This window comes from Podarcis liolepis (genome assembly GCF_965112155.1).
Source record: "Podarcis liolepis genome assembly, chromosome: 3".
NCBI lineage: Eukaryota > Metazoa > Chordata > Lepidosauria > Squamata > Lacertidae > Podarcis > Podarcis liolepis.
This window is the reverse complement of record NC_139557.1, coordinates 4,878,506-4,890,238: the sequence shown is the minus strand read 5'-3', so window position 1 is coordinate 4,890,238 and position 11,733 is coordinate 4,878,506. Positions and strand designations below refer to the sequence as shown.

General features: G+C 44.9%; 1 protein-coding gene across 1 annotated transcript; it reads left to right on the top strand.

Moving 5' to 3' along the window:
- Window positions 1–2,027: 2,027 nt before the first annotated feature.
- Window positions 2,028–6,379, top strand: LOC310702387 (uncharacterized protein). The gene is made up of 3 exons (XM_083493857.1): window positions 2,028–2,229; window positions 4,241–4,340; window positions 6,081–6,379. Exons 2-3 carry the CDS (start codon window positions 4,274–4,276, stop codon window positions 6,221–6,223), a joined length of 210 nt encoding a protein of 69 aa, XP_083349983.1. The 5' UTR covers window positions 2,028–2,229; window positions 4,241–4,273; the 3' UTR covers window positions 6,224–6,379.
- Window positions 6,380–11,733: the final 5,354 nt, after the last annotated feature.

Here is an 11,733-nt window from a genome sequence, read left to right as displayed (position 1 = left end):
TCTTCTGGGTTGTTTAAGGTAACCAGTAACAAAATGAATGGATATTGAAATAAGTACATCTAAATTATTATCAGTTTAAACTGATATTTATTTACCTGTACTCACCAATCTAAACACCATAGGTTACTGTACATTATATTACTCTAGTGATATTCAGCCTTGCCTATAACCTTCTAAATCCGGCCTTGGACAGTCTGGGAATCAGCGTGTTTTTACGTGAGTGGAATGTGCCCTTTTATTTAAAATGCATCTCTGGATTATTTGTGGGGCATAGGAATTTGTTCATTTCAAAATATAGTCCAGCCTCCCACAAGGTCTGAGGGACAGTGGACCGGCACCCTGCTGAAAAAGTTTGCTGACCCCTGGTCTACAAGATTAAATTCATGCTGTTTTGTTTGTTTTTGTTTAATTTGTTATAAATTATATGTTAATATGCAACTGAATTTGTAAGTCTGTGAAACCATGTTTGTATATTTCTTTCTATTTAGATGTTGTTGGTTGTGTTTTTTTTAAAAAACCCTCTGCTTTATTGTTCCCTGTTAAAAGAAATAGATGCTGAGTTTGTAAACAATGGTGTGTCTTCACTAAGGTGTGAGGCCTCAAAACCCTGAAGCTAGTCTTGCTTTAGGTGTCAAGCCACTATTTCTTCCTCCTTATCAGCTGCTCATCACACAACAATTCCATTCCACTGCTATCAACACTCACCTTTTATGAGATTTTTTGCTTTCATTCCCCATCTCTCCATTAATGGGTCATCCTTACAAACGCCAACGACTATCTTTGTCACCTACTGTGAACTTGTGTGTTATAGTGTGATAAGTTATTAAGCAATAGTCATTTGTCCCAAAAGAAAGGATCTGTTTCAGCCTGTTTAGAAGTTTCCCTTCCCTGGCAGAAGTGTGCGTGCTGTGAGTCTTGTTCATTTCCTCCCACAGAGAAATAGTGCACAGCATGTGCCTGGAGTTTCACCATTCTCAACATCTCCTTTCACCTTTGCAATGAGAGGTCCTATCCCTGCATACAAGCACACAGACACACCCAGGGATGTTCATATATCAATAAAGGAGAGAAAACAAGACTCTGCGTGCATAAACTGCCCTCTGGTTTTAGATGAAAGCCACTGATAGCAAGGCTCTCGGTAGCCTCTCAAACATCCTCCCCATCCTTCCCTGCCAAGCAGCTGTTTGGGCAAGATGGTACACAGAGATGGCCATTTTCATGCACGGTGCTCCCCCATCACAGTTGTGCCACAAAATTGGGGGAGGAGCAAAGTGGCAAGCTCAGGGGAGACCCACAAGGGCTGCAATGGTCCACAGGTTGCTCACATGTGACAATAAAAGGATGTTTTTACTGATAAATTTTGTAAAATGGCCTGTAGGCCAAAGGGGAAGGCTGTGAGACCTTCACAGATAAAACACTTTGGACAGAACCAGTAAAAGCTTTCATGTCTCATGATCTGAGGAACTAAACTCTGAAGGAGCAAATAGGGTTGAACCACCTGTTGTGATGTTGCTCCTTGGAAATGGGCCAAGAGGGATTGGGATCAGTCACAAACACATGAACCCTGGAAGAACCAAATAGTCCATTTATATTCAACTTGCTTATTTCACCTTTTCCTGGTCTTTCAGCTTAGCCCCATTTCTGATCCTTAATTTCAGGTACCCTCAGCGAGAACAGTGAGATCCGTCCTGGACTAAAGAGTACCATAAGGATAACACCACTATCAATAAATCCCTGTTACTTGGAGGGACTTGGTTGACCTCAGAAGATGGGGAAGCCTGCTGGGGGGACTACTCAAATAATATCAGGGTTGATGCAGAGGGTCTTGCTAATGAACAGAACTAAAAAGAATGTAATAGTATTAACAAAAAGCCTCATTATGCGGTCCCTGCCTTCTGATTCTGATCCTATCTACCACACACAAACTGTCTTTGAATTTTATGTATGATAAGCAAGAGAATGGTGGGAGGGGCATCAGAAAAGCCTCTGCCTGAATGTCACAAATGATGATGTCACAGGGATTCTGTGGTGAAGGTTCTGTTCTGCATCCTTGGAGGCCCAGCTGAGACTGGGAGCAGAAACTGGTGGCAGCTCTTGAAAGACAGGAATACTCGGATATACATACTGTCCTGCCAGCGCCACTGTCCATAGACACTCCAATTTGATGTTGGTGGGAAATAGCCTGCTATTATAGATTCTTCACACAGGCTTTAGAGGCAAGAAGGAGAGGTAAAGTTCTACGTTCCAATAGAAAAACTGCCATTGATTTAATAGGTTTGGACTGTATCGCTCGAAATTTTTTAGTTTTCTTTAAACTGGCCAAACATGGGAAGAGAAGGTGACCTCTGGAATTATTTTGAGATGTGAAGGTGGTTGCTTTTTTAAAACACACACACATGGCCCATAGAAGACAACTACGCACTTGGGTGCAAGCGCCCATTTTGGGCAGAGGGGATTAGTGTCACGGTCCGGTTCACGGGTGATCGAAGTCCCGGCTGGGGACGTCAAGATGGCGGGTTGGGAGCAGAAACGGGAGTTCTTGAAGCCAGGAGTCAGAAAGCCAAGAGTCCAAGGGTCAGAGAGCTGGGAGTCACAAAGTCAGGGGTCCGAGGATCAAGAAGTAAGGAGTCAAGGAGTCAAATGCAGCAAGGCAGGGAATCTGTTGCTGTGGCAAAGAGCCGAAGGGAAAATGGTGACCTTATATCCCTTCCCAGCTCTTGCCACCAGGTGCTGTGAGTTACCAATCGGCCTCACCCACGTGGCTGCGCCTTGGTTCTTCAGAACAAACTTAGGAAGGCCCCAGTCCTGCAGAGTCCTATTGGTCACAGGGTCTGGCTCCTGCACGCACACCTGACAGTTAGTTTGGTTTTCTTCTTGGAGTGGTCACTGTGTCTTGTCTCCCACCCAGCAGACACAGGCAGATGTTCTTACTTGGAAGTAAGAAAGAGATATTTATTCAGGCAAGTATATTGGGCCTCAACGGAAGACGCAAAGATGTCCCAAGAGGTTTCCCCGCACCTCCTGCCAAGCTTTTAAAGACAAGGCGTGCCTTGCTCACTTGCCAGACTCTCTTGCCTTATGGGAATATTGGGGCTGCAAGCATGCTCTCCTCTGTCAAGGAGACGCCTGGTTCTAGGCAACAAGGCTTCACCCTCCTTCTCAGGCTCCTGTTCAGTTGATGACATTTCCTGCTCAGCCCCTGCCCCCTGTGGCTGATCACAGCCCTCCCCAGCCACCACTGAACGGATTCAGCATCCCTTCCCTGCTTCGAAAGCAAATGAAGTCGTAGAAAGGGGAGATCTCCTTTTCTGCAACCCAAGTTTGCCCAGTTCTGCCCCCTCCTCTTTCCTTCTCCAGCAAGGCCTGCCAACCCAAGGCTGATGCCAACTGAACTGAAGGACTCAGGCCACATTCACCCAGGCCATTAATCTGTATTGCACAGGTTTTTTTTTTAAAAAAATGTGAAAGTATGTTTTAGAAACTGATTTAAAACGAAAAAACACCACAATAATCCCACAATAAAATGGAATAATTCTGGAATTCCAATTCTGGCATGACCATTTTCTTCCATGTGAAAGATTGTCATGTGAATACAAAATCTACATACAGGAAAGATATACAGAAGACTAGATTTCCATTCCGGTTCATAGTCCTTTTTATTCCATTTCTATCCATTTCTTGTGCAGTCAATATATTCTGTTGCAGATTGAAAAAAATATTAATTTAGGCACTGACTCTATACTGAGCATGAGTGTAATCCAGCCAAAGTTATGCACTGATTTCAGTAAGATTAAATATGTGCTTAAGTCAATTATCCAAATCACTGGTGGGACATCAAAAACCTTTAAATCGTCAGAAACCAGAATAAAATGGATCCTTTTCTAAATAGAGTTGCAACAACCCCAGGCATGTGGTTAACTCTCTCAGTGAAATATATGCCATTTTAAAGTGCTTACCTATGAATGAATTGTTTACAGACTGCCCAAATATTTAAAAATACATTGTTTTACTGTGGCTGAGACTCATGAGTTGCCAGCTAATGTGTTATGTTTCTCTTGTGAATACAGGAGGATAGCAAAAAAATCCCCAAACCCTAAAACACAAACACACCTTGCCCCCATTGCAGAAGGAATGGCCCTTATTTGGGTGGCATGAAGTGCCTGTTAATTTCATAGATTTCATAGATATCATATATTTAAGAAGCACAGTCTCATTGTATCTGTGCTACTTTCCCTCCTAGTGCAATTTGAATTCCACCTGTACATCAGCCAGCATGAGGATTCTCTGTTTTTTTCTGCTTATCTTTTTCCTGTTCCAACCTGCCTACCTGGACAAATCAGGTAAGTGTCAAAAGGGTGTGAACTATACACATTTTCAATTTGCTCTGGTGTTTTCCCCAAGGAAAAACTCATTTCCCTCTTCCGTATTATGTGTGTTTTCATAACCCTTCTCTTTAGAAATGGCCCGACCGGGTCATGTGGGTTATTGTCACCAAATTAATTCATAACTATTGCAGGGAGCTCCCAGGTGACTAGCAGGTTTCTCCTGCTTCTCTTGGTGTGGCAAACAATATGTTTATTTATGAGGACTGCCTCCTATTCATCCCCTGCTCTTTTTAAATTATTATTTCAAAAGGATAAACAACCACACAACTTTCCAACGACATCTGAAGGCTGGAAATTGTGCCCTGGGTTGGGAAGTGTTTAATGTTTGACATTTTAGAACATGAAAAGAGCTGTGCAAGATCAGACCAAAAGCCCATCTGTTCTCAAAGCTGCCAATTAGATGCCTCCATGGGAAGTTCCCAAGCAAGATATGAGCACAACTCTCACACACACACAATTTCCAGCAACTGGTGTTCAGAGAAACACTGCCTCTGATATTGGAAGTAGTAGATAGACTAGTATTGGCCATTGATAGCCTTGCTGTCCATCTGATTTGGTGGCCATCAGTACAGCTTGTGACTCAGAAGTCCCCCTGTAGCCATTGGGACCTACTCCCAGGTAAGAGCACAAAAGACTGCAGGACTGTAAACCGTATTACATAATGCAGAGCACCTAGAATATTGTTTGCTTTCTGAAGGCAAAGAAGCAAGAGCAATGTGTCAGAAGTTAATTCTAATGAGGGTTTCGCATTGCAGATGGGACATTCAGTTATTCTAAGCAGGGAACTGGCAATGGGTATTTTTTTTTTTAAAAAAAGAAGCATTAAACTGATGGAGGGGCAGGAGTAGAGTGGGGGAACCTTGGCCTTCCAGGTTTTGTTGGAACTACAACTCTCACTATCCCTGGCCATTGGCCCTGCTGGAACTGAAAGGACCCACAACATCTGAAGGGCCTGCAATAATCAGCAACATTTGAATGGGTATGTTGAATGAGTCACCTCCAAGAGAAAGTGTTGCGCTACAGCTGACAGCAAGCCTCTGCCTGTGGTGATTTATTGGCAAGGGTTTAGCCACACACACAGGGGTGCCAACTTGAATAAAACATGGGGGGGTGAGGTAAGCCCTGACTCGCATAATCAATCACATGGCACGGTGTGCACACACCATTTGAATGGCAATGCCGATCAGCTTTGAGGGGCCTGACCCCCTCTAATATTTTATGGGGGGGCGAAGTCCCCTCAGCCCCTGGGTGTTGGCTCCTATGCACACATGCATGTCAATGCGTGATGCTGGAGACAAGAAGAGGTAAATATTCCTCTGTACACCAGTTCTTTGTCCATGCGCAACATCGTGTCCCTCATGAAGTACTCCTGAGTACCAGGATATAAACAGCATTGTTGTGCACCTAAACAGCAGAGGAAAATCAGAATTTAGAGTCCTGGTACGACAGTAAGCTGTGCAAACATTCCGAAAGAGCCTTCTTACAGATCTCCCCAGTATTGCTGACAATTGAGTGGCAAGGATATTGATCTGCTGGTGCTTCCCCTAAGATCTCAATCTCTTGTATTAAGAGATTTATGGCAGTCCAGTCTGTGCATGTGTTGTCTTGGTCTTCTCCAGCTTTGTATAATGTCTTCTGCACAGGAGTCCAGAGCAGCTCTGATAAGACTCACAAAGTCTCATTTTCTCTATGAAGGCACAGGGCGATGTAGGAGACTAAAGGGAGTTTGCCGGCATACTCTCTGCCATCCTGTGGAAGTCTATGTTGGCCGATGCAACAACGGAATGGGAAATTGCTGTGTTGACGATGCTGAAGATATTCGGAGACACAGACAGTAGGAGGCCTGCTGGAAACGGCAGCAAAGAATGGGAGATATGCCGCCCAAAACAAGGCTTGTGGTTCTGGGGGAAATGCTTCAGTGGTCAGGGGAGAAAGTCTAATGGTTTACATGGTCATAAATAAATGCTGTTCATTATTGAGAACCTATATCAATATGTATTTGTGCAGTGTGTGTGCTTTTTGTCTTGATGAGTTCTCCAAAATTGCCAAAACCGGTCTTTCAAAACCCTGAAGTCTTATACAAGTCTGCTATGGCAGACCATTGCATATGGAGGTTGATATTACAGAACTGAAATTTGCATTGCTGACTGCTCATATTTATTATACACTGCTTTTATTGTAGAAAAGCTAGAATTATGGGGCCAAAACCCCCTGGGCTTCAACAACCACTGCTTTAGGTGCTCCCAAAACATTTGCTATTGACAACTGTGGGTTGCACGTTTGTATTCAGAATATGCTGGTTGAGATGTTATAGAATATGATGCATTGTCGTTGCAACAATGTAAGTAACACCGCACGACCTCATGCTTAAATTGAGTGCACAGCATTGTTCTGTACGCTGCAATAAATCTTTCGGGAAGCATTTTTAGGATCATGATGCACTGCAAACTATTTTGTTTTACTGCCTCTTTCTTCAGTAGTTGGGAATTGGCTTTATAGATCAAACTTAGGATCCTGCAAATGGTGTTTGAAATTTACTGCTTTGAAACAATAGCTGTCAACTTTTCCCTTTTCTTGTGAGGAATCCTATTCGGAATAAGGGAATTTCCCTTTAAAAAAGGGAAACGTTGACAGCTATGCTTTGGAACAAAGCCTTTTTGACCAGTATGCACCAATAAAAAATTGAGGCATGCTACTGAGAAAGCTTACACACAATCTTAATGTCCTGGGACTCAGCTTCATTAGCAAAAAAAAAGAGCATTTATATGCATTATAACACTGTGACATCAGATGGCGCTGTGGAGTTCCTTCTTTCACCACTGTGATTTTCCACTATGAGGTTTACGTGTTTCTCTGAAACGCTTTTTTGATCCAGGCCTGGTTGATTAATGAGTTGGGATGGCTAAGATCCCAGCATATTCTGGTCTTTACCTGGCTTCACTATTATAAAAAGCCTGGTTTCTTTTCAGGACCGAGATGTAGTTCTACCATTTAAAACAATCTCGGAGTCAAAACTCACCAAGGCCTTTCACTTTCCCCCTCCTCAGCTTTTTGATGACGTCACAGATCTCCTGTTCTGAGATGGGTTCTTCCATGAAGTCTCTGTGCTGTTGACTCAAGGGCTTAGGTTTTACTCTGTTTAACCAGGGCTGGATCTAGACACATCAAAAAAAGTGTTTCAGGAAAATGCGTTGTAAATTGCATAGTGAAAAATCCACTGCTCCATCTGGTGTCACGGTGCTATAACACATATAAAACGCTTTTTCTTTACTAATGTAGCTGAGTCTCATGTCCAGATATTCTCAGTTGAAGGGTAGTCTACATTATAGAAGTCACTATAAAAACATGTAAATATTTTGCTTGTAGAAGCTGAGTTATAATAGGGCATGCCCTCCAAAGTTAGAACTCTACATAAGTGGTTGTGTTCTTTCCCTTTATGTGTAGCACTCACACCAAGAATCTAGAACTCTCATTACCAAATTTGCAATACATACTGTACGTTTTGGCCATGGCAACAGAGATGTAATCTGTGTCCAAAGCTTGTAATTCACAATGTGCTCTCCATGAGTTTGTGCTGTCTTTCAAGGGAAATAGTTTATTTCAACAAAGCTAACTTGCATGAATTTTCTGGCTCTTTAGATATAATGCCTCTTTAATATTATGTCCTCCAAGGGCAGCTTTGAAAGAATCCCAAGTCATCACTTGGCTAAGCTCCTGGTTGTCATTGGTCAGAAAGTAGCTATTAATTTCCTGTAGACATCTGACCTCAATTCTCCTTTTGTAAAATTAAACCCAACACCAAGTAGTGAGTTCTAATGCTGCCCATGTTTCCTCAGATGCTGTATAATAAAGATGCCATGCACACCTCTGTGTGAAGTGCCTGCCACCGAGAATGCCCTCTCCTGGGCCACCACCCACCCCAAGCCTCTGAGGGTGGAGGAACCACCAAGAGGTGCCCTCTGCCAATCTTGGCACCCAAAAGGGTCTGAAGGGAAGGAGGCAGCCTCTCAAAGACCTGGGGTCCGAGTCATTTAGGGTTTTAAACATGAATGTGAGCACCTTGAATTGGGCGCCTCTCTCCTGATAAATGTCACCAACAAGGGTGACCAAGGTAGTTTCAGTGCCGTGACTGGGCCTGAAGCCAGACTAGAATGGATCCAAATAAACTTACTTCAATACTGGGTTAAGATAATGTTATGTACTGAGTTGAATAGGATCCAAATTGCAGCAGCCTGATTTGTCCTAGAACAATAGGGTTCAGAATACAGTAGTCTGATTGGTCCACAGGAGCCACCCAATCCAACTCCAGGTGGAAGTGAAGCCGCAACCTGATTGGCCTACAGGAGAATCCCGGAATTAGCCAATCATGTGTCGCCCATTGTGTAAATAATGTATATAAAGCAGACATTTCGGGGAAACTCACTACTATGAGCTGAATAAAGAGCATGAAATCCACACTTGACTCCGAGGATATTTCGGATGACAAAAACTGGATTATAGGAGATCAAGCCTTCTCATCGGTGATCACAAGACTACTTAGAGATGCTTAAAATACTAAGTGGTTTATAAATGCTTAAAAATGAATAAAAGAAATAGCTTATTCTGCCTCCTCTAACGGATTGAGCTTTTCCTGCACTTGGATGACAGTCAGGCAGAAGGTCAGGCTTTAAAAATCCCACTGCCTGGCTGGCTTGTGTTCCATTTCATTCACTCAGTTCGTCTGGTGGCCACTGGAGGGACCAGCAAGACAAAGGCTGGCCCAGCGTCATCACCAACCCGTCTTTTCCATATGAAAGAAGCAGCAAAGGGCAAGTTTCCAGCCTTGCTCAAACAGTTGCTAGCACAGTATATGAAATGAAGGGGGGTGGGAGGTCAAGGTGCATTTTTCGATTCTGGGGATTTGCCTGTCATTTCACACTTTCTGCCATTTCACACTTTTCTTGCACTTTCTGGAAACAACTGAAGATACTCTTGCTCCGGCAGGCTTCCTCAGCAGGATAATTCGGTGGGTGTTCACCATGAGTGTCTATTTTGTATAGTTTTAAGTGTAACAACTGGTTTTGGGTGTAGGTGTTTAAAACCCATTTTTTCCTGTTTCTATGGTACACTGCCTTGCTATGACTGCACAGAAGCGGATTTGTGGGTTTCACAAGTATGATAATTGTTGGGCTTCAAGGGAATAGCTATGTGATATGTCATATGCCAGTGTTTATTATGGGTTTATTTTGGAGTTGATGGATATATGAACTTACCTTCTATTTAAGGTGTTTCAAACTTTAGAGCAAATACAGTGGTACCTCGGGTTACAGACGCTTCAGGTTACAGACGCTTCAGGTTACAGACTCCGCTAACCCAGAAATAGTACCTCGGGTTAAGAACTTTGCTTCAGGATGAGAACAGAAATCACGCGGCGGCAGCAGGAGGCCCCGTTAGCTAAAGTGGTACCTCAGGTTAAGAACAGTTTCAGGTTAAGAACGGAGCTCCAGAACGAATTAAGTTCTTAACCCGAGTAAGGAGCTGGGAACCAGTAAACTAACTTCAGTACCATGTATACAGGGCTGCCAACTTGAATAAAATGGGGGGGGGGGGCAGGTAAGTCCTGGCCCTCGTAACCGAATATAAGACATGGTGCATGCAAACCATTGGAAAGACAATGTCCATCAACTTTGGGAGGGGGTGGCCCCCTCAAACATTTTATTGAGGGCAGGCGAAGGGACCTCAGCCCCTAGGAGTTGGATCTTATGCATGCATATAAGCATGTTTTATAAGATACACTCCCGCAGTTCCAAGCAGGGCTAGGCTGATACGTAATAGCTCAGGAATCCTGACTGTAACTCAGCCCAGATGACTACTCCACATAAATTCATCTTCACTGAATTTCTTAGCCTGCAGAGACTTCAAACACTCATGCACTCTCCCAAGGGGGAGAGTTTTTATTTTTTAAAGGAACTGACGGAACATCAGCCCTTCGCTGAATTGTAAAATCATCTTTGTTGAAAGGGAAGCATATCTTAGTAGATTAGTTGCATGATACAGAGAGGTGGCCCAGAATTAATTTTCAGAAATCTGGCAGCTTAGCTATTCCAAGTTCAGGGTGAAATAGACCGTAGGAGCTGGGATGGGTGCACTGTTTGTTTTGATGCTTTCCCCTGGCCTGTACAATCACTAAACTTGCTGGGCTTCACCATATACAGAGCCGGTCCACTCATGAGGCAAGACAAATGCCTCAGGTGGCAGGATCCACACGGGCAGCATATCCCGCCTCCAAGGACTGCATCGCCTGCAGCTGGCCGTCATGGTGGCAGCAACAGTTGTGGTACACAATGGGAGGCATTGCTGCTCTTCCTCTTCTCCCAGGAAGTGGCAAGGGCTGCCCTCCAGGATCTCCTGGGCTCTGCACTCCCCCAGCCTGATTCAGAGTGGGCCTCTTCCCCCACCCCTAACAGCCTTTGATTCTCACTTCAGCGGTGGGCTAAGGTTAATTTGATTCCCCCGCTTGTTCCCAATGTAGATCTTCACTCCCCCACCCACCCCTTCCCAGGCTTCTGGGGGGGGCACCATTTTGTGGTTTCCCTCAGGTGCCAAAATGGCTTGGGCCAGCCCTGGCCACGTGTGTGTGTGTGGGGGGGGTGCCACAGTGGGCCTATGGTCTTTGGCACCAAGTTTGCACTCTTGCAAGTAAACTCCACACCCCTCCTGATGGTGCAGAAGGTTTAGGTGCGTAAAAAAAAACACAACTGGTGACAGGCCACACATTTTTAATGCAAGCTTGTGCCACAAGCAGCTAGTTAAGTTTCTAAAAGACAAGGCACTGCTGTTTGTGTACCTATACGCATCACAGACTGCCACAGCCAATTGTGCTGGAATTTTACATTTCTTAAACGTATCTCGACACGCGTTATGTATAAAGCAATGCCCACCCATTAGGTATGTGCAATCCTGTGCACCTTGTGCAGAGCAAAGTGTGTGTGTGTCTACACCACACAAACGCAAAAACACACACACCACTGAGAGCAGACAAGACAAAGGCCAGCTCAGTCCAGGAGCTTCTCTCTCCTGCAGAAAGGACTCAAAAAGCGAAAAAGCCCGAAGGCGCTCGGGCGCAAAGTCCGCGGGTGTCTCTCTCGCGCGCGCGCTCCGAAGCCAACGTGGCCGGAATTGGGCCGCTGGGTCCCGTCCAGCTCCGCGGGATGCCACGACGCCAGGCCGCCGGGCGAAGGCAGAGCGCGCTCCGGGACGCGACGGGGTCGGCGCTGAGCAGCAGCAGCAGCACTCGGGCCGCCCCCCGGCCCGCCCCCGGCGGACGCCCGTCCAGGCAGAGGCCGGGCTAAGGCGGGCGGGCGGGCGG